This window comes from Myotis myotis, unplaced genomic scaffold (assembly GCF_014108235.1).
Source record: "Myotis myotis isolate mMyoMyo1 unplaced genomic scaffold, mMyoMyo1.p scaffold_m19_p_17, whole genome shotgun sequence".
NCBI lineage: Eukaryota > Metazoa > Chordata > Mammalia > Chiroptera > Vespertilionidae > Myotis > Myotis myotis.
Genome location: NW_023416321.1, coordinates 8,699,634 through 8,722,165, shown reverse-complemented (window position 1 = coordinate 8,722,165; position 22,532 = coordinate 8,699,634). Strand labels below are relative to the sequence as shown.

The window sequence follows — 22,532 nt, the reverse complement described above, 5'->3', positions numbered from 1 at the left end:
ATGTAAATACCTGATATGCAGGATGTATTTTCATTGTTACAAATTGAACATAATTAAAGCATAGTGATTAATCACAAAAACAATATGTAATCATCTATGTGTTTTCCAATGGTCTTAAGCGACCCCTGTGAAAGGGTCGTTCAATCCCCAAAGGGGTCACGACCCACAGGTTGAGAACCGCTGACCTAGACTCAGCTTATTCTCTTTGTCTATCTTTTCTACATCCTTCGCAATGTCCCCTCAGGCTCGCCGAACCCTTGGCTGTGCTGACACGGCACAATATATGTATATATGTGTGTGTATATACATACATATATATATTATTGGTAATATTGAATATTGGTACAAAAGTAGTTCGCAATCACAAATAAATTAATTTTCAACCATAAACACTTTTTTTGCGGGTGCAGGGAGTTAAACCTCACCTAAGAATATTTTTCTATTGATTTCTTAGAAAAAGTGGAAGGGAGGGGGAAACACAGAGAGAGAGAGAAACATTGATATGAGAGAGACACACTGGTTATCTCCTACAAGCACCCCAACTAGGGCCATCCAGGAATCAAGCCTAAATCAAGCTATGTGCCCTTGACCAGAATCGAACCCCATGACCCTTCAGTCGGAGGGCTGACATTCTATCCACTGAGCCAAACCAGCTTGGGCTCAACCACAAACTTTTAACATTGATCTTTTTGTCAACCAAGGTTAAAATTACCTTAACTTTGAGAAACAAACAAAAAAACCCAAAATTTACTCAAGGCTTCAAAAGAACTATTTATGATATGAGGGAATTTGGCTTTTCTGGAGGGGGCACTAGTTCTTGTTTTATTCTCAAAACCCTATATCCCACTACTAGATATCTTTGTGCTATAAGCAATGTATGTGTTTTTGAGTTCAGAATAGCTTAAAGAAAGCAGTAACTTTCTTTATAAAAAGCTTAAAACCATTTTAACCTTTTCTGGATGAGATGGTGCTTTCTTTACTTCAGTTATGGAAGATCAGTTAATCAATAGTTATGTTCTTACCTTAATGCATTGTCTCCTACTCCAAGACACCCACGAAGACTTAACTTTCGTAAAAAGCCCCCACATCTTTTTGAAATATTCTCCACTACTCGGCCCTGTAAAATATAGACAGGTAAACAAAAGATAAGTCATCACATTGATTTGGAAAAGAATACATACTCATTTTAAATAATTTATAAACATAAAGAAGAGACTTCTATTCATTTTAAAGACTGAGTTATTAATGCAATAGGAAAATTTCAACTTCCTGTGAAAAAGCTTCCCTGATATCGCATTTACTTGAAACATGCCTAAACAAACCCCATATAGCTATTTACTTTACACAATTTGTAAGATACTCTCTCTTTGAGGAAATGGTACTCTATAGTTCTCTTATGCCTATATTAAGGCATATGTCTATGTAAGGTCTTATGTGTATACTAGAGGCCCGGTTCACAAAATTCACATATGGGTAGGGTCCCTAGCCCTGGTCGGCGATAAGGGCCGATTGGGGCCTTCTGGCTGCCAGCCAGGGCCTTCCTTTGTTCCGCACCGCCCCCTGGTGGTCAGTGCATGTCATAGTGAGCGGCAGAATTCCTGGTTTCCCAGTCGAGCTCCCGCGGTGACACTTTGCATATTAGCCTTTTATATATATACTAGAGGCCCGGTGCACAAAAATTTGTGCACTCTGGGGGCGGGGGGGGGGTGTCCCTCAGCCCAGCCTGTGCCCTCTCGCAGTCTGGGACCTCTCGGAGATGACCACCTGCTGGTTTAGGCCCGCTCCCTGGGGGGACTGGGCCTAAGCTGGCAGTCAGACATCCCTCTGGCAGCCCGGGAGCCCTCGGGGGATGTCCACTTGCCAGCGGCGAGCAGGCCTAAGTTGCAGTCGGGCATCCGTAGTGCTGCTGAGGAGGTGGGAGAGGCTCCCACCACCACCGCTGTATTGGCAGCTGTCAGCCTGGCTTGTGGCTGAGCAGAGCTCCCCCTGTGGGAGCACACTGACCACCAGGGGGCAGCTCCTGCACTGAGCATCTGTCACCTGGTTGTCAGTGTGTGTCATAGGGACCAGTCATTCCCAGTCGTTCTGCTGTTAGGGTCAATTTGCATATTACCCTTTTATTATACAAGTGTGCCTGGCCAGCCTGGGTGAGGGGCTGATGGCCGTTTGCAGGCTGGCCACAACCCCCAGCCACCCAAGCTCCCAGTGGAGGCTGGCTGGAAGCAGGTATCTGAGATTTATTTGTCTTCTATAATTGAAACTTTGTTGCCACGAGTGGAGGCCTCAGCTGGCTTAGGGCTGGCGGGAAGCTTGGCTTCCTCCATAGCCTGAGCAACCAAGCCCTCCCGCTTGCTCCAGCTCCATGGCTGCTGGCCGCCATCTTGGTTGGGTTAATTTGCATATAGTCGATCTGATTGGCTGGTGGGTGTGGCTTAGGGCATAGCGAAGGTACGGTCCATTAGCATCCTTGTCTTTTCTTAGTGTAGTTATATATATAAACTAGTGGCCCGGTGCATGAAATTCGTGCACAGGGGCGGGGGGTGGGGGTGGTCCCTCAGGCCAGCCTCCACCCTCTCACAATCCCAATCCAGGACCACTGGCTCCTAACTACTTGCCTCCCTGTCTGCCTGCCTGATCGCTCCTAACTGCTCGCCTGCCTGCCTGATCGCCCCCAACTGCCTCTGCCTCTGCCCACGCCACTGTGGCTTTGTCAGGAAGGACGTCTGGAAGGTCGTTTAGCTTTTATTATTATAGATTAAGGTAGACTACCCAACTGCCCTTCTAATTAAACTGCAGCCACTGAAAGATATTAACTCTATTATTTCTGTATTCTTTCTAAAGTGCTTCCTATAGTATTATAATTACAGCAGAGACTCAATGAACACCTAACAAAAGCTTGCTGAATGATTGTGTGAGCCATGTTGCTTTAAACAGTCACTTCCATTAGATTAAATAATGGTGAAAAACATAAAAATACAGTTTAATGTCAATGGATAGTATTTTAAAGGCACTTTTAAAGATAAGGGAAAGTTCATGTGAGGCTTTTTAAAAAAATCCTTACATGGATCTTCAAGATAATTAAGTTCCAGTGAAATTTATTTAATTCTTATAATACAATGAGGACTCTTATCACTCTTTTGATGAGAAAACCAAGGACCACAGAGCTCAAATTGAGGTTAAAACAATTTCAGTTTAAGCTATTATGCTTCTCTATTTTGGAAATAATAAACAATACTAAGAGATAAAATATGGGAGAAAAGGTGTGTGTGTGTGTGTGGGGGGATCTCTCTCCAACAAAATAATTCAATAAATGACTTTGACTTTATTCTTTTTTTCATTCTCCACAAAACTATCTATAATCTTTCCAAGAACCAAAACGCCTGTCTCAAGAAGAATTTATGCAAATATCATACCTCAACAAGTTAACTGATTCTTCAATAAATATAAAAAGACTTCCTTAAAATGAGTAAATACAGGCTCATATTTTCACCACAAAACTTTTTAAAAATTGCTTTTTTCCTATTAATACAAATAGTACTATTTCAATTAAATAATTCTGTTCATTCTCAAAGACTCAAAGAATAAGTTCTTGGGAACATTACAGGCTCCCATGAAGTTCATATGCACCAAAATTAATACTTTGTCTCTCCAGGGAAAGAAGATTTATATGGTTGCACTAATCTGTTCCATGCTGTAATTACATCTTAACAAGAGAAATGGGGCCACACACCACATAATTATACCTCAATATCCCTCTGGAAATCGAACAGGTCAATTCGCTGCCAGTTACTGCCATCCAGAGCCAGAACATTCCAGGCCTATTTAGAAGAAAAAGAGACAGAATGAGCAGGAGCTGGAACAAAGGAGAAAACCCAGCAATATTCATGTTCACAATTCATTCTACTAATGACTGAAATTGACGGAAACATTTCTCAGTCCCCCACCATTAACTCTCAATAAGTCTGCCTTCTTATTCATACTTTATTCTCCAATGAGATTATCTCATAAATGAGTGGGTAGAGCTACAATAGATTTTAGGGGCTTGGGGAAAGAACAGGCTGTAATATGTATCATAGCCAGAAACTGTTTTCTAACTGGAAGATTCTAGTTTCTCATCTCAAAGAGATAGTCCAGCTGATGAAAAGTAAGCCCATTATTCTATCTCTCAACAAGGATGAAGATGAGGGTGAAACCAAAGAAAGAGGACAGTACAATGAATACTGCTATATTCAATACCTATTTGCTACCCATAGCATCACTTGGTCAGACTTAAAACTGTGATATGGTGACCTGGGACTTTGAAAAGACAGCACAATTTCTCTGTATACCTGACAGAGCCTTAATGCTTTCCTTGAGACCAATTTGCTCACTCAGGCGTGTTTTTCAATTGGTCACTTTTCCCTCTAACTAAAGTCAGTGATCACTGCAAAACAGTGAAAGTTTAAGACAGTGGTTCTCAACCTTCTGGCCCTTTAAATACAGTTCCTCATGTTGTGACCCAACCATAAAATTATTTTCGTTGCTACTTCATAACTGTAATGTTGCTACTGTTATGAATCGTAATGCAAATATCTGATATGCAGGATGGTCTTAGGCGACAGCTGTGAAAGGGTCGTTCGACCGCCAAAGGGGTCACAACCCACAAGTTGAGAACCGCTGGTTTAAGACTTCTCATACATTTCTTCAGTAAGTTAAAGGGAGGTAAGAAAGTTTCTAAACTTTTTAACTTTTCAGGATCTGGTGGAAAATGATTCAGAGTTAATTTGCTGTATTTTAGTGAGAAAGTCTTTAAAAGTTTTCCCTATTGAATTTAAAGTGTAAACAAAAGTCTTAATATTGTTGAACTATAAACTTAGATTATCATCTCTTACTATAACATTCAAGACATAGATTTATGCTGAAATTTTTAAAAACTATGTATACACTTATTGACCACAGAATAACTGTCACACAATCAGTAAGAAATAAGTCATGGATATGAAAGTAAACAAAGTTATTATTCTAGAAATCTTTAAAGTTTTCTCGGGAGTTCAATGTTACTTTTCTTTTCGTAGCTTCATATTTTTCCAATGGTTTCTTAAATGGCTAGCTATGGGAGATAACAGATAAAACTTTTAAAGTTCATATGTTTACTAGATTCTTGGGCTAAATATACTGATTTGGTTTGATATTTCCCATTTCCTTACACTACACTTTCCCTAGCAATAGGAATCATGCGAAACTGACACTGAAATTCAGAATGACAGGTTTCCTCCTAGAGTCTTGTTTTTTTTTTAACAAATTAAATACTTCAAGTACAGAGAATAAGGTAACTACTGATGTACTAACTATCCGGATTTACTGAAAATGGGCACTGTGCTTTACTTCTTTTAAATTAAAACGTATTAAGAGGGAAGAAAAACCTGCAAGTGAAAACAATTAAAATTCACTCAAGTCAACATTGCTAAGATTAGATGCAGTAACTAAACAGGTTTAGACACTGGTCTGAGTATTTTGTTTCTCAATGATGACCTCAGATTCATATGGAGACAAAAAGCCATGTCACTCAAGTACCAGGGACAAACATGTCATAAATCATCAAAACACTGCTGATTGTTTCAAAAATAGCTGATGCACAGATTTAGTGTATGGCTTTTAGGATGCAGAAATTACACTAAAGATAGCAAGACAAAGTGAATTTTCTGTGGCAAGTTTTGTGTTTTGTTTGAGAGTGGTGTTGGCAATTTGAAGAAAAACCTAGGTCTACCTACAAAGATAAACACAATACTGGATGGTATGACATAAACGTATTACATATCCAGGACCTAGGATTGTACCACTGTCCAGTTTATAAAAAGATGATAATTCTAAGTACACACTCCTTTTATTAGGTTAATTATTCTATATCTGTATTACAATAGAGACTAGGAATGGTTCATAAAGCAGTTTTTCCACAAAAGAGTTTCTATTCTTTATATTAGTGGCAGCCAATAAGATTACGATGTTTCACTGTTTTGTCATGGCAAGCCACTTGGCAAAAATGGGTAATTAAGTACAATGTAAAAACTGACTTTCAGGATGGAATCTAGTTTGCTCTACAATTTAAAAAATCTAGCTATTACCTTTGAGAGAAAAACAAGGGGAGGTGACATGCAAATCAGACTTCAAGAGCTTTCCATGTGTATGTGTGTGTAAAATTAACTAGGAAAACATAATGAAACACTGTTTTATTACAATTCTCAGTAGAGACCAATCTTTTAATTTGTATGTTTAATACTTTTTCCTGGAAAATGTTTCCTGTTTGTATTCTACAAATAGTCAAGACGGTACATGTAGAACTGTAGAATTACATAGATTTGGGTATGCCATGGGTGAAACAACATCCTTTGAAACCCAACATTCAACTAACATCTAAAGTAAATAGTTTCCCTACTACAGAAGCTGATTATTATCAGTGTCAGGAAGTGGTACCCCTCTAATTATGTCAAGCATTCTTACCCTGGAGACCTGAGCACAGCGACACAAGGTAACAACATCCAGAAAAGAAAATATCCTAAAAAGAGATAGAGACCACTTTATTATAAGATAAAGTAGAGCAATTTACAAAAATAATACTGCCAAAAAAAAAAAAATAATACTGCCCATCCAATTTAATAATGGACCGTATGTGCAAAGCTTATAAATTCTCTAAAATAAAGAATATTACAAATGACATTTAGGGTTAGGGGAAAAAATCCTCAACTACAATACTATATACTATACCAAAAAGAAACCTGTGCCTCAAATCTTATAGTACATTTGAATCAAAGACCTTTTGTCACCCAGTTGGCAGTGGTTGAACATTGACCTATGAACCGGGAGGTCACGGTTCGATTCCTGCTCAGGGCACATGCCCTGGTTGCGGGTTTGATCCCCATGGGGGGTGTGCAGGAGGCCATTGATCAATGATTCTCTCTCATCATTGATATTTCTATTTCCCTCTCCCTTCCTCTCTGAAATCAATAAAAATATATTTTTAAAAAACACCTTTTGTCTCTGTTCAGAAAAGGGGAAACAATAATCTCTCTCTTATCTTTCCCTCACTCCTCTCTTCTACCAACTCACACACACATAGTATATACTATTACATGATAATTATGTCCCAACACTTCCAACAATTGAAAAAATAATGAAAAATATTGTAGATTCTTTAAAGTAATAATAATCCTCATTCTGAAACTGCTTTCATAGCTAACTTGTTTCATAGCTAAAAGGGCATGTGTGGGCTCAAGCAGCCTTATCCTTCATGTCACTTTTACAGTTATCAATATCATCTTCAGAGGAAATCTCTGAGGAACAAGTCACTTTACAGTAACTCTTGGAAAATACACAAGACTCTTTGTCTTATAAACACTGACATTCATTTATCAAGAGGCCCTCCTAAATAAATGCATATGGCTCTGCTCTGAAAGGGAGTACACAGTCAATTCTGCTAACTGATTTCACATTATGCAAACAGTGGATTCCAGCTTGCTACCACATTAATAATAAACTTTGTTTTAAAAGGGAAGGAAGAGAATCAGTAAGTTAAAGTTAAGAGGAAACAAGAACACTTGGTAACTTGGCTGTGGCCTTGCATTTACAAGGAAATAGTAGGGTCCTAAGAACACAATTGTTGCTGTAACCAGTTTGGCTCAGTGGATAGAGCGTCGGCCTGTGGACTCAAGGGTCCCAGGTTCGATTCCGGTCAAGGGCATGTACCTTGGTTGCGGGCACATCCCCAGTGGGGGGTGTGCAGGAGGCAGCTGATCCATGTTTCTCTCTCATTGATGTTTCTAACTCTCTAACTTTCTAACTAACGCTCTTCCTTCCTCTCTGTAAAAAAATCAATAAAATATATTAAAAAAAAAAAAAAAAGAACACAATTGTCCTCCGTGTAAGTTAATATATGCTGGAATCAATGATGTATGATGTAACTTAAAATCTAACCAAACCAAATGCTGTACAATATTTATTAAACTGTATTTTTTTAAATCCTCACCCAAAGATATTTTTTTCATTGATTTTGAGAGAAAGTGGAAGGGAGAGAGGGAGAGAGAGACACATTGATTGGTTGCCTCCCACATGCACCCAACGAGGTCTGGGTGCCCCTTGACCAGGATTCGAACCTGAGGCCCTTCGGTGTGAGGGGCTGAAACTCTAACCGCTGAGTAACACCAGCTAGGGCTTAAACTGAATTTTAACAGAACCCCTATATAGTCTCAATATCTCTCCCCACAAGATATTTATCAATAACAAAGAAAAATAATTTCACAGTGGAGAAACAGAAAAACACTTTCTTAACTAAGTGATCAAAGTTAGAATCACCAGTAATAAGCATATTAACATATGTGCTTATGTACAATACCATTTTTGTAATATACCTGTCAAAGTGCATAACCTAATCATAAGGAAACACCAGACAAAGCCAAATTGAGGGAGTCTATAAAGTAACAGTTCAAAAGTATTAAGATTATGAAAACAATAGAAAGACTAAGGAATTGCCCCAGATTAAAGAAAACTAAGCAGACACGACAATTGAATGGAATGTCTAATCCTGGAATGGATCCTGGGCAAGAATAAAAGATATTATTGGGACAACTGAGGAATTTGAATAGGTCTGTAGATTAGTTAAGAGTGCTATATCAATGTTAATTTCCTAATTTTGATAACTGTATTGTTTAATTATATAAAATTTCAGTTCTTAGGGAAGGGTATTCTCAAAACTATTTTTGTAGCTTTTTGTAACTATTTCAAAATAAAGAGTTCAAATAAGAATAGCTAAAAGATACAAAAAAGCTTAATAAAAAGTAAGCTTTCCTTCTATTCCTATCTTCCAGTTATCCAGTTTTCCTTCCCAGGGCATCTGTGGTTTCTGGTCATGCTCTTATTCTTTAAACAAAATTTAAACTTTAGGAAATATCACATTCAATAAATTACAAATACCCAAATTGAATTTATTAACATTTATATTGATCAATTATCTGCTTGATGTAATGTCAAAGATATCAAAAAAGCCTCTTTTCTATTTGTCTTAATGCTTTAAACAAAATCGATGTTTTATATGCTTAAATGCATTCATAAGTAGTATGTTTTATGGTATCTAGTCATTTCCTTCCTTCTCAGGATATCAATTTCACTCTGTCTCCTATTTAGGAAGGGACTTGTTCCCATCAGGAAGTACAGAATCGACTATTTGGAACTCAAGCTCATTTCCTCACAGAAATCATTGGTAGTTAGGTTTCCTGTTTAGGTTAGGAAGCAGTCAATTTAAACTATAATGCCAGATCATGAGGGGTCTTGTAGGCCATAGTAAGAAATTTGGGTTTCATGGCAAAAACAGAAAAACATAAGCCATATATGGTATGGCCAGTTAACAAGGAGTCAAGTAATTTCCCTAAATCTTAGTGAGTCTTAAGGTAAACTACAATAATACAATGTAACACTGAGCATTCAAATAAATGTCATTATAAAAAAAACCTAAAGAATGCCTTAGTATACTCAGCTTACAACAGCAGTTAAGAACATAACCTACCTAAAAATATATAGCTAAAATTTTGCTGAAATTTGAGGGATACTCAAGACATTACTTAATATATTCAGGATTGTATATTCTCCAATGGCCCTGGGCAGTCAAGGGTGTATTGCTATTATCTTAAGCTTTAGTCAACCAGCATGTACATAAGCAATGCTTCCAGGGAAAAACTCATTGCAAGTTCAATTCCGTTATTTTTTCTTAGTATCTCCAATGTGTAAGGTACTACATAAATATTTATAGGATACTAGAGGTCCAGGGTCCCTCGGCCTGGCCTGTGGGGATTGGGCCGAAACCGGCTCTCTGATATCCCTTGAGGGGTCCCGGATTGCGAGAGGGCGGTTCTCGGGTGACACACCCCGGAATCGGGCTCCCTCCTCTTTGGTTCCAGGTGTGTCACCTGAGATCCGCTGCTGCCAAGTCACCATAGCTCGGCAGCTCCTGCACTGAGCGTCTGCCCCCCTGGTGGTCAGTTTGCTTCATAACTACTGGTTGGAGCGTCTGTCCCCTGGTGGTCATTGCACATCATAGCTACCGGTCAGATGGTCGGACGGTCGCTTAGGTTTTTATATATATAGATAGTCCCTGTTTACAGAGATCTTACAATATAGTGGAGGACATAAGACATATAAATCCTGAAGCAGGGACGGGCTGGTTATGGGCTGGCTAGACTTGGTAGCAAGCTAAGAACAAGAAGTGATACCTCTAAGCACAAATAACAACTTCTTACAATTGCAAGTGAGAATACACCTTTCTTTCTCAGTCATGGTATTTCACATAAGTGAACAAAGAATGGTGTGATTAATGCCTAAATAATGGATACTGAAAATAACTTCCCTAATGCCTGTTTCTTCCTAGGTGATTCCTAAGTCAGGTATGTAAATTAGGAGCTGTGTGTTTTATGTTATGGGTGACCCCAAATGTACTTTCTAAACATTAAAAGTAAGAAAGGTAAAATTATAAGTGCAATATAGGAAAAGAAAGTCTCAAATAGCTTTTGCCTTTCTATCAATAAAATAAAGGGTTGTAACTCTTCTATACAGCACCTCAGTATATGTAGTATTTCGTTGCAAACGTAAGTATGGGGAAGGGATGGATTAAAATCACTCTTCAAAAAAAATCAGTACTATACTAAAATAAAATATGCTATCTCTTACATTATCTACAAGAATAGGGCAAAGGGAAAATGAGTAAACAAAATCATATATAGGTTCAAATTGGGTAGGAGAAAGTTTTCTAGATTAAACATTCAAAAATATTTATATCTAGAAAAGACAAGATTATTTAACAAAAAAATCAATAAATTTGTAAATTCAGATAATCCAGATATTACTAATATAGGAAAAGTATAAATTTTTAAATAGACAAATATGATACACACACACACAAACATAAAATTAGCATTCAGACTTACCGTAATAGGAGTTCTTTGGGAAGCTTTTTATTGATTACAGCTTCATCACTATTTGAGAACATCTGCAAAAATAAAATACTGTGTCAAGTGTTATACTTAACATTTTATTATGCTCAACAGTTTAGAGGTAATCCTCTTAGGAGAGAGGTAAATAATAAGTATAGTGGGTATTATAAGCCATAGTCATATTTTCAGATATTCTTTAGGCTGAAAAACATCTTTGAGATACTTAATTTGTTCCCCGTCTTTAGAAATCTTAAACTAATAGCAGTCAGTTTCATGTATTAATGTACTGAATCTTCACATTACCTCTAATCTTCATTTTACATATAAGAAAACTGAATCACAAAAGGTTTACTGCTTAAAACCACATCACTACAGAATGACCATTTAAAAATGCCATTAACGCCGAAACCGGTTTGGCTCAGTGGATAGAGCGTCAGCCTGCGGACTGAAGAGTCCCAGGTTCGATTCCGGTCAAGGGCATGTACCTGGGTTGCGGGCACATCCCCAGTAGGAGATGTGCAGGAGGCAGCCGATCAATGATGTCTCTCTCATCATTCATGTCTCTCTCTCTCTCTCACCACTCTCCCTTCCTCTCTGAAATCAATAAAAATGTATTTTTTTAAAAAAGCCAATTAGGAGCATTTAAGATCTTGTTCTCTGGTATATGTCACCAGTTTGACTAAAATAAACTCTTAAAAAAATCAAAATGCCATTAAGGTGCCCAGCCAGGGTGGCTCAGTGGTTGAGTGGCACCCTATGAACCAGGAGATCACTGTTTGATTCCTGGTCAGATCATATGCCCGGGTTGTGGGCTCGATTCCCAGGGTGGGTGCGCAGGAGGCAGCCGATTGATGATTCTCTCTCATCATTGATGTTTTTCTCCCCCCCCCTCCCTTCTCTGAAATCAATTTAAAAACAAAGAAGAAATAATTGAAAATTTGAAGGGGTAGGGCAGTAGTGAATGTACTTTCCCCTCAATCTCCGACATCCAAACAGTATCCACGATTGAGCACAGAGCCTGATACATGTTAGGAACTCATTAAATCTAATGAATGAACTGTTAAGTGGATGGTGGGGTTAGGTTATGAAGGAAATTTGAAACAATCATTTTGAGAAGAGACACCGAAAGAAATTAAACTCTGGACTACGAAGAGGATAAGCTAAGAATATACTGAAATTATAGTTCAAGTAAAATATGATGCAGATCTCTGTAAGGTTCCAGGGACAGTGGAAATAAAAAAAAAAAAAAAAAGAGGAGAAAAGAAGGATTTTAATTTTGTCAGATATAAGTATGGCTACACCTGCTTTTCTGTGGATGCTATTTGCTTGGAGAATCCTTTTGAATCTATGTTTATGGTTGCAGCTTAGATGTGTGTCCTAAAGGCAGCATATGGTTAGATTTTGTTTTTTGATCCAATCTGTTACTTTGTGCCTTTTTATTGGTGAATTCAGTCCATTAATATTTAGGGTAATTACTGATGTATGAGGATTTCCTACAGCCATTTTATCTTTTGTTTTCTGGTAGCTCTGTGCCTACATTGGTTCTTTTTCCTTTGTGTTTCCGATTGTTGTTTTATTTGGCAGTATTCCATACTTTTTTCATCTGTTTCCTCTTTTTTTAAGTTATGTGTCTCAGTTTTTTTGTGTGTGTATGTGTTTACCATTAAGTTTATGAAAAAGTAAGTGTCATTTATACAGCAGTCCTTTTTCTTTTGAATGCATTTGGGCTCCATTCTCCTTTGCAAATTCAGTCCTTTATCCATCCCCTTTTATGTTTCTGTTGTCACAAATTATCCCTGTTTATGCTGTAAGTTTGTTGATGATCTTACTTGTGGTTTTGTGACATTTTGTTCTTTGTTTCAGGTACAATAACCCCCTTGAGTATTTCCTGCAATGGAAGGCTTCTGGTGATAAATTCCCTCATCTTCAGTATGTCTGGAAAAGTCTTCACTTCTTCATATCTAAAGGATAACTTTGCTGGATATATTATTCAAGGCCAGTAATTTCTCTCTTTCAGTAGTTTGAGTATTTGGTTCTACTCTCTTCTAACTTGCAGAGTTTCTGCTGAGGAGTCCAATAACTAATAGATTTTCCTTTATAGACTTTTCTTCTTTTCCCTGGCTAAGGACTTGGTAACAAGTTGGTTTAACTACTAAGCTTCAGTGCAGCAAACACTACCTAAAAGCCTCAGCAACTGTCCAACTGTTTGACCGGTAGCAATGACCACCAAATGCTCAGACTGGTAGCTATGACACACACTGACCACCAGGGGGGCAAGCGCTCAACACAGGAGCTGCAGAGCTGCGGTGACTTGGCAGCTGCGGTTCTCGGGTGATGCACCCAGAACCAGAGAGGAGAGAGCCTGATTCCAGGGTGCGTCACCTGAGAACTGCCCTCCTCCAATCCAGGACCCCTTGGGGGGATGTTGGCGAGCTGGTTTTGGCCCAATCCCCACAGGCCAGGCCGAGGGACCCCACTGGTGCAAGAATCCGTGCACTGGGCCTCTGGTCTTATAATAAAGGTAATGTTATTGCCCTGGCTGTGTGGATCCACTGGTTGGAGCATTGTCCAGTATACCAAAAGGTTTCAGGTTTCATCCCCGGTTGGGGTGGGTACGAGAGGCAAGGGAGGCAATCAATCGATGTTTCTCTCTCTCTCTCTTCCCCCCACTTCCTCGCTCTCTAAAAATCAATAAAAATATATCCACCAATGAGGATTAAAAATAAAAGTAATGCTATTGCCTGACAATTACATGTTTTAGAAAATTATCTGAAAGTAAAGAATAATCTGCTTTCCTATAGAAGAGAGTGCGGAATCTCCCGGGGAAGGCAGGGGAGGGTGGGTGGGCAGAAAGTAATCAACCAAGGACCTTGTATGCATATATGCATGGCCCATGGACACAGACAATGGAGCAGTGAGGGCCTGGGGCAGGCAGGAGGGGTTAATGGGGGGGGGGGGGGAAGGGGACACATGTAATACTTTCAACAATAATTATTAAAAAAAAAAAAAAGGAATTATCTGCTTCCCAACAATATCTACCCATCAGTGGAAGGTATTTTTTTTAAAAAATCATCTCTCTCCTCTTCTACAACTCTAATTATAAAAAGGAACAAAATTCACACACAGTTGCTGATTGTTTTCCTTGCTTCAGTCTATACCAGTGGTCGGCAAACCGCGGCGCGCGAGCCACATGCGGCTCTTTGGCCCCTTGAGTGTGGCTCTTCCACAAAATACCACGTGCGGGTGCGCACATACAGTGCGATTGAATCTTCGTGGCCCATGCGCAGAAGTCGGTTTTCACCTGGGCGAAACAAGTATACAAGACGAGTGTGGATGGGAGAGTTGGAAGGGGTCGACCTCAGCAAACTTACCTCAATCAGATTGAGGACGTTTTTAGCAAAGGCCAGCTTAGGAGTACCTTAATGAAGTTAATAACAATGTACCTACCTATATAGTTTAAGTTTAAAAAATTTGGCTCTCAAAAGAAATTTCAATCGTTGTACTGTTGATATTTGGCTCTGCTGACTAATGAGTTTGCCGACCACTGGTCTATACAAACTGAATGCTGTTGTCTCTGTGGGAACATGAAGGCATGTGAAGGGAAAAAGGAATACACAGTATCCTGAGAGGATCTGGAAACACCAGGTGTACAGGACATCTGTCCAGATTTATATTTCCCTTATCATCCTACTGCACATATGGACCATACTCCAATTTTGCAAAAAAGGCTAAGATCAGTGGTTCATAACTGTGGTCATCTGACCAGCAGCATCAGTATCAAAAGGGGGCCTTGTTAGAAAAGCAAATTCTTGGGCTGTACTCCAGACCTATAGAATCGGCATCTGGGGTTGGGGAGGAGGTGAAGGTAAAGAGGGGCAATTTGTATTTAACAAGCCCTCAAAGTGATACTGATGCTTCCTTAAAGTTTGAGAAACAACTGACCAGATAAAGTGGATTGAGGATCTCAGAATCCAAGAAAGTACAGTTCTCACGGATAATCAGATTTTACTATTTAAGTGACACAGCAATGGAGTTTAGAAAATAATTCTAGAGGCAGATATACAATAATTTTAGATGTTTTCTAGGAAAACCAATTGGCTTCTGCTAGTTGATGGTATTGTTTGTAAAATAAATGTTTCACAGAAGCAATAGAATACATGTTTTAGATATTTTAATATTTCAGCTGAATCCAAACTCTCGGTTTCTCATGCAAAATACAAAGGATGTCAAAACTATAATGAATTACAACAAATTTGTGAAGGGTTTAAGCTGTAACTGTTGTAGAGGAAATGACTGTTCAAACATTTGACCTTCTTAGGTAATCTGGTTTTATATTAACACGGGGTTATACCATTATGTATTTTTATAATCTATCCACAAACAATTACAAGGATGTAGTCAGAGAGGAAAACATGAGAGCAACTAAACTGTTCTCTCGCTATGTTTCAAGATAGGACACCAAACTCTTAAAAAAGCAAAGGGACATGGCTACAGCCCTTCTTCTAGGATAGGACATTCTTAAATTTAAAAAAATCACTTAAATAAGTGACTTGGTTTGTCAAACATTAGCACTTATTGTTGCTTTGCATAACACTGTAATTGTTTTTCTATCATTACAGAGCTGAAAAATAGAACTTTAAATTACAAATTATAATTACATCATCTAATAGAGTTCCTGAATGGTAAGAAGCATTTTTTGTTGATTTAACCTTTTGATCAGTTTTTTTGAGATTTATTATTTTAATCAGTCTGAAATAAAAAATATGAAATGCGCCCTAACCGCTTTGGCTCAGTGGATAGAGCGTCGGTCTGCGGACTGAAAGGTCCCAGGTTCGATTCCGGTCAAGGGCATGTACCTTGGTTGTGGGCACATCCCCAGTAGAGGGTGTGCAGGAGGCAGCTGATCGATGTTTCTAACTCTCTATCCCTCTCCCTTCCTCTCTGTAAAAAAAATCAATAAAATATATTTTAAAAAAATATGAAATGCTTCACAAATTTGCATGTCATCCTTGTTCAGGGGCCATGCTAATCTGTATCGTTCCAATTTTAGTACATGTGCTGCCATAGGAGCACTCTGATCAGTTTTTAAATCTTACTTTGGCACATTTTGGGGATTAGTTTACTAACATGATGAATTTAAGTGCTTATTAGCACACAAACAAGACCCAGGAAACCAGTTCAAGAAGTTTTAAATCCAGGATCGGGGAGAGAAATGACAGGTTGAACAAAGGAAAAAAAATAAATAAATACTTGCTCAACAGTGACCCCTGCTGATAATTTAATTAAGAGTATAGTTACCAACTCCAAAAGATATTAAAAGATCTGATCTATTTTATTCAAGCTTTCTAAGAAATACAAAGTTTAATGAGTCTTTTGGCAGGGAATACTAGTTATCCCCCAATATCCATTTTCCTCTTTTAGAGTAACAGAATTCCCAATTTTTGGCTAGCACAGGGCAGTGTGAAAAAAAGACTTTATTTCCTTTGCAGTTAGATAAGGCCAGGTTACTAAGTTCTGGCCAACAGAATGTAAGAAAAAGTGGTCTGCAATTTCTGGAGTGTCCTTAAAAAGAGAAGGCATGCCCCTTCTTTACTCCTTCTTCAGTTATACTGTTTGAAATGTGGTTAGGATGACTGAACTTTGTCTTCTATCATAACGTTGAAGGCCAAGTTGTAAAAATAAGCAGAAAACTAGAAAAAGCCTGATGATGATGACTGTAGAGACACCATGACTCTGGGCTTTATATGAAGTCAAAATAAACTATTATATTTAAGTCACTTTTAATTTGAATCTGATACACATGCAGCTAAATTTATGAATATATTTTTAGATTTTACAAAGATATATTTTGTTTTTGCAAGATGAAAGTTCTGAAGATCGGTTGCCCAACAGAGTGTATTGTACACTTAAAAATGATGAAGATGGCCCTGGCAGGATTGGCACAGCAGTTGGAATGTCTGCCCGAGGACTGAAGGGTCGCAGGTTCGGTTGTGGGTTCCCCCCAACCTGTGCGGGAAGCAACCAGTCAATGTGAGAAAGACACATTGATGTTTCTCTCCCTTCTTCCCCGTTCCCTTTCACTCTCTCTCTATAAAACAAACAAACAAAAACAAACAAACAAAAACAATGGAAAAAATCCTCTGGTGAGGATTAACAAAAAATAGATGATGGCAAATTTTATGCTATATGTATTTTTTCACAATTAAAATTTTTTTTTAATATTGTCTTTTTTTAATATATTTTTTATTGATTAAGATATTACATATGTGTCCTTGTCCCCACGTTACCCTCTACCCCCCCACCCCCCCCGCTCATGCCCTCACCCCCCCCGTTGTCCATGCCCATTGATTAGACCTATATGCTTGCATATAAGTCCTTTGGTTGATCTTTCCCCCTTACCCCCACCCTCCCCTACCTTCCCTCCAAGTCCCGACAGTCCAATCAATGCCTCTCCGTCTCTGGATCAGACCTTGTTCATCAGTTTATGTTGTTCATTATATTACACAAATGAGTGAGATCATGTGGTATTTATCCGCTCTCCAGTTCCATCCATGCTGTGGCAAATGGTAAGAGTTCCTTTTTCTTCTTCTTCCTCTTCTTAAAGAATACCTTTCAGCATTTCATATAATGCTGGTTTGGTGGTGATGAACTCCTTTAGCTTTTTCTTATCCGTGAAGCTCTTTATCTGACCTTCTATTCTGAATGATAGCTTTGCTGGATAAAGTAATCTTGGTTGCAGGTTCTTGCTATTCATCACCTTTGAATATTTCTTGCCACTCTCTTCTGGCCTGCATGGTTTCTGTTGAGAAATCAGCTGACAGTCGTATGGGTACTCCCTTGTAGGTAACTGACTGTCTTTCTCGCTGCTTTTAAGATTCTCTCTTTATCTTTTGCTCTTGGCATTTTAATTATGATGTGTCTTGGTGTGGTCCTCTTTGGATTCCTTTTGTTTGGGGTTCTCTGCGCTTCCTGGACTTGTAAGTCCATTTCTTTCACCAGGTAGGGGAAGTTTTCTGTCATTATTTCTTCAAAAAGGTTTTCAATATCTTGCCCTCTCTCTCCTTCTGGTACCCCTATAATTCTGATGTTGGTACGCTTGAAGTTGTCCCAGAGGTTCCTTACACTATCTTCATATTTTTGGAATCTCTTTTCTTTTTTCTTTTTCGGTTGGGTATTTTTTGTTTCTTTGTATTTCAAATCTTTGACTTGATTCTTGGGATCCTCTTGTCTGCTGTTGGATCTCTGTAAATTATTCTTTATTTCAGTCAGTGTATGCTTAATTTCTAGTTGGTCCTTTTTCATGTGCTCCATGGTCTCACTATACTTATTGAGGGATTCATTAAATTTATCGGCGGTTTCCATAAAATTCTTGAAAAACCTTATAAACGTGGCCTTGAACTCTATATCCAGTCGTTTGCTTTCCTCCATTTCTGCCATTTGTGACCTGTTTCTTTGTCTCCGCATTTTGGCAGCTTCCCTGTGTTGATAGAGTGGCCCTGCGCGCCAGGTGTCCTGTAGGGCCCAGTAGCTCAGCCTCCCCAGTTACCTGAGGTGGACACTCTTGGTGTACTCTTGGTGCCTTGGTTGTTATAGGATCACTGGGAGGAATTGACCTCCAGGCCAATTGGCTGTGAGAATCAGTTGTGTCTAAAGTGGGAGAACTTCTGTGCTGAAGACACCCTTCTGGGGCAAGACTTGCTTCAGTGGGGCTTTGGTGCTCACTGAATCTGCTCCCTGAGTGTGTCCCTTATGGATCTGAGGAGTTGCAGTCTGGATGGTCCCCCTCTGACCACTGGGTACAGTGGCTCCTGGATCTAAGGAGGTGCTAATTCAGCCTCTGCCTGAGGCCACACAGCAGGAGCCACGAAGAGGCTCAGCTGTGAAGCAATGCAAGCCGCTGTGGGGCCTTGGGCCTTCTCTTGGAAGTTCCGGGTCTGCCTGGCTCAGCTGCAGTTAGGTACATTCACATGCAAAAGCCTCTGCCGCAGCCTGGGTGGGGCGGGGTCTCAGGGAATCAAAGGGCGGATCAAGGAGCTATGGCTGATTCTCCGCCCGGAGTCGCAGGTCTCAGTGACCCGCTAATTGCTGCAAGCACCTCTGAGGGAAAGCCGCCTTCAAGTTCGCCCGCTGCCGGACAGACCAGCTTCTCCCCGTATGAGTCCTGGGTCCCCAGAGACTTCCCGGAACCGGAGTTCAGAGCAGTCGGGAGCTTGTGATTCAAAAAGACAGCCACGTCCTCAGGTGCCACCCCCTTTACTTGCGCGCGGGCGAGCCGCCGTACCTCTGCACTTGTACCTCTGCACTTGTACCTCTGCACTTCACCTCTGCAGCTCCTGTGGCTCTCAGCGTGCTTTTCTTTCCTTCTAGTTGTAGAATTTACACTCAGCCAGCCTTCCTGTTGTTCTGGATGATGTTTGCTCTGTCCTTTGCGGTAATTTTCAATTGTTGTGAGAGGCGGCAATTTCCCGGTGTTTATCTATGCCGCCATCTTAGTTTCTCCCACAATTAAAAATTTTAAGGTATTTTTTTCATTTTAACAATTCTGGAAGCATCTTAAAATTAAAATCTAAAGTTTTTGTGGTTTATAAAATAATGGTACATTTAGTAATTCACAGCAACTTTTACTTATATATAGTAAATTATAACCAATAGGAGAAAAACAGAAATAAAGTAGAACTTAAGGACCATTTGCTTCTCCTCAAACAGGCTCTGTGCTTTTGCTCATGTCATTTTCTCTAAAGTACCTGTAACCAAACTTGCCTAATCTGTCAACAGAAATAGAGAGTAATGTCCACTGGACATGCTCTCTATGCCATGAAGTCTTTCCCAATCTTCCTAACCGGGTGTGCTTGGTTCCTTCTCCTATGAAACTCCAACTCACCCCAAAGCTCAGAATACCAGTTACCAACTAAATGTTACATTAAATTTAGTAAATAAGACGCAAATGACACCAGCACAGTAACAGACTGAATGTCTTTACACATACTTAAATTATATGAAGAGATGTAAGTTTGGAGACTCAGCTTTTGCCCCATTTATTTAAAAGGACATGAACTACATTAAATTTGTTTTATGAAAATTATAATAATTGCTAAGTTTCACCATCATGGAATTTCACCTGCATATAGCACTTTTAAACAGTGTTGTTATGGTATAATTCACATACAATAACATTTATTGGCTTTAAATGTACACTTCAGTAATTTGTGTGCAACCATCATTATTCACTTTGATGCGTTTCCACCCCCCCCCAAAATATCCCTCATACCCCTCTGCAATCAATCCCTGTGCTGATCTCTAACCTCAAGCAACCACTAATATGGTTTCTGTCTCTGTAGATTTTCCTTTCTGGACATTTAAAAAAATGGAAACAGAAAATGTTTATCTTTCATCTGGCTTCCTTTATACTGCATAATGTTTTGTTTTTTATTGTTGACAGCATTACAGAGATCCTCCATTCATCCTCTCTTTGCCCCTCTCCACCCAGCCCTACCCCACCCCAGGTCTTCCCACACTACTGTCTGTGTCCATGTGTAATGTATTTATGTTCTTTGGTTAATCTCTTCCCATTCCCTCCACCTCTCTCTCCCCTCTGAGATCTGTCCATCTGAACTTATTTCACTGAGCCCAGCCAGCATGGTTCAGTGGTTGAGTGTCGATCTATGAACCAGGAGGTCACGGTTCGATTCCTGGTCAGGGCACAGGCCCAGGTTGTAAGCTCGATCCCCAGTGTGTAGCGTGTAGGAGGCAGCAACAGCCAATCAATGATTCTCTCTCAATCCCTTCCTCTCTAAAATCAAGAAATATATTTCAAATAAATAAATAATAAAAAGCTTGACTCATGATCTAAATTTCATGGATTTGAATAAAATTTAAGACATACAGCCCTAACTTGTTTGGCTCAGTGAATAGAGCGTCGGCCTGCGGACTAAAGGGTCCCTGGTTCGATTCCAGTCAAGGGCACATGCCCAGGTTGTGGCTCGGTCCCCAATGGGGAGTGTGCAGGAGGCAGCAATCAATGATTCTCTCTCATCACTGATGTTTCTCTCTCTCTCCCCCCCTCTCTCTTCCTCTCTGAAATCAGTAAAAATATATTGTTTTAAAAAATATAAGACATACACAGGTAACCCAATATAAGTCAAATCTTTCAATGGGAGTAAAATTTTAGGGATAGATTTAAGGATAAATTTTTATAAAGAAATCCAAAGTTGAAACTGCAGAAGATTTTTTTTAAAACTATTTTTATTTATACTTTTTCTAAGTAATTTTTACTGATTATGCCATTTCCTAGCTAAGCCAACACCAAATGTTTTTCTGATTGGCTGGTTTTCTTGCCAGGGTCTAAAAGGAAAAACATTTTGCATGGCTAAATAAACATTTAAAAAAAAGTCTGTAATTCCTCCACCCAACATCTTGTCCCTAACAGAAACATAACTGCTTTTTAAAAAGAAACTACTGCCAGTGTGTTATCATCTTATGACTAAACTAGTGGCCCGGTGCACAATACGTGCACATTGAAAGGAAATTAATTAGAAGAAAGATTCGTGCGGTAATTACATTACTGCAAAATACTACATGTCAAAATAGTATATATAATACAGTGTTACAAAATTACAATACAAAATATTTTAATATCGCTATTCGCCCTTTCTCTATAATAGAAGTGGCGCCAGTGAGAGCTTTATATGTATCAATGTTTATTTTTAAATTGCCAGTGCGCGTCATATGTACGGGCCTGCTAGTCGGTCAGTCGGACGGTCAGTCACTTAGCCTTTTATATATATAGAAGATTTATCTTAAGAAAGAAATCCCTAGATAAAAACCAAGGAAGGGGTACATTTAGAAAACAAACACAGTACTTACTAGGTCAAACCTTCTGCTTTGGACATCTTCTAACATCTACCTCAGTATTCCAAGCTTTCTTTTATCCTGACTTCTGTTTACTTAACCAAAATCTATATCCACTACCAATTCCTTGCTCTCAGTCTAAAATAAGTACACACTTTTATTCTATTCTCTGTCACCTACTAAATTTTAACTATACTCAGCAACATTCCAGTGCTCTGAGGACTCCATGAATTTGAAGAACCACTGGATATGACTGCTCATTCCTAGAAATTGTGAATGAAAAAAGGGGGCTATGTAATAAATATGACAAGTGCAGTGACTGAAGTAACCTCACAGAGTGATCTGATCATAAATTCCAAACTGTGCAGGTCATGGTGGGTAGCCACACCCTAGGCTTATAATTTCTTTAGTAAAGATCTATCTTTGCTGTAAGCAAGCCCTACCCATTGTTCTTGTGCATCTAGGTTATAACTGTGAAATGCCAGAGTAATCCTTTTTTCAGATCTCTCTGAGGTGTAACCACCCTCAAGGGAACACATGATCTTATTGCCTATGTACCACCCCTATTCACTATAAACCTTTTTATCTTGTACCAGCAATGTAAATGTATACCTCTTCATTTTACTTTTCATCCAATCATAGATTCCTTACTTCCCTCCTCTGATTCAAAATGTATTTTAAAAACCACAAAACTGCCCTAACTGGTTTGGCTCAGTGGATAGAGCGTTGGCC

At 39.1% G+C, this 22,532-nt stretch overlaps 1 protein-coding gene and 1 pseudogene across 10 annotated transcripts in view; both read right to left on the bottom strand.

Annotated features, from left to right (window-relative positions):
• Positions 1-22,532, bottom strand: part of FBXL20 (F-box and leucine rich repeat protein 20) — a 74,803-nt gene that overhangs the window by 35,908 nt on the left and 16,363 nt on the right. For 6 of the 10 annotated variants that reach the window (XR_004972672.1, XR_004972669.1, XR_004972670.1 and 3 more), the window contains exons 1-5: positions 14,077-14,180; positions 10,947-11,008; positions 6,478-6,532; positions 3,744-3,818; positions 1,023-1,117 (exon numbers count right to left, since the gene is read on the bottom strand). Coding sequence is in view for 5 of the 10 variants with exons in the window: in XM_036339136.1 (XP_036195029.1) it covers positions 1,023-1,117; positions 3,744-3,818; positions 6,478-6,532; positions 10,947-11,008 (287 nt within the window). In the remaining 5 variants the exon portion in view is untranslated. Of the gene's footprint in view, positions 1-1,022; positions 1,118-3,743; positions 3,819-6,477; positions 6,533-10,946; positions 11,009-14,076; positions 14,188-22,532 lie in introns of those variants that run through there. The other 4 variants (XM_036339139.1, XM_036339140.1, XM_036339138.1 and 1 more) reach the window with 3 other exon arrangements.
• LOC118672506 lies at positions 15,925-16,025 on the bottom strand (annotated as a pseudogene).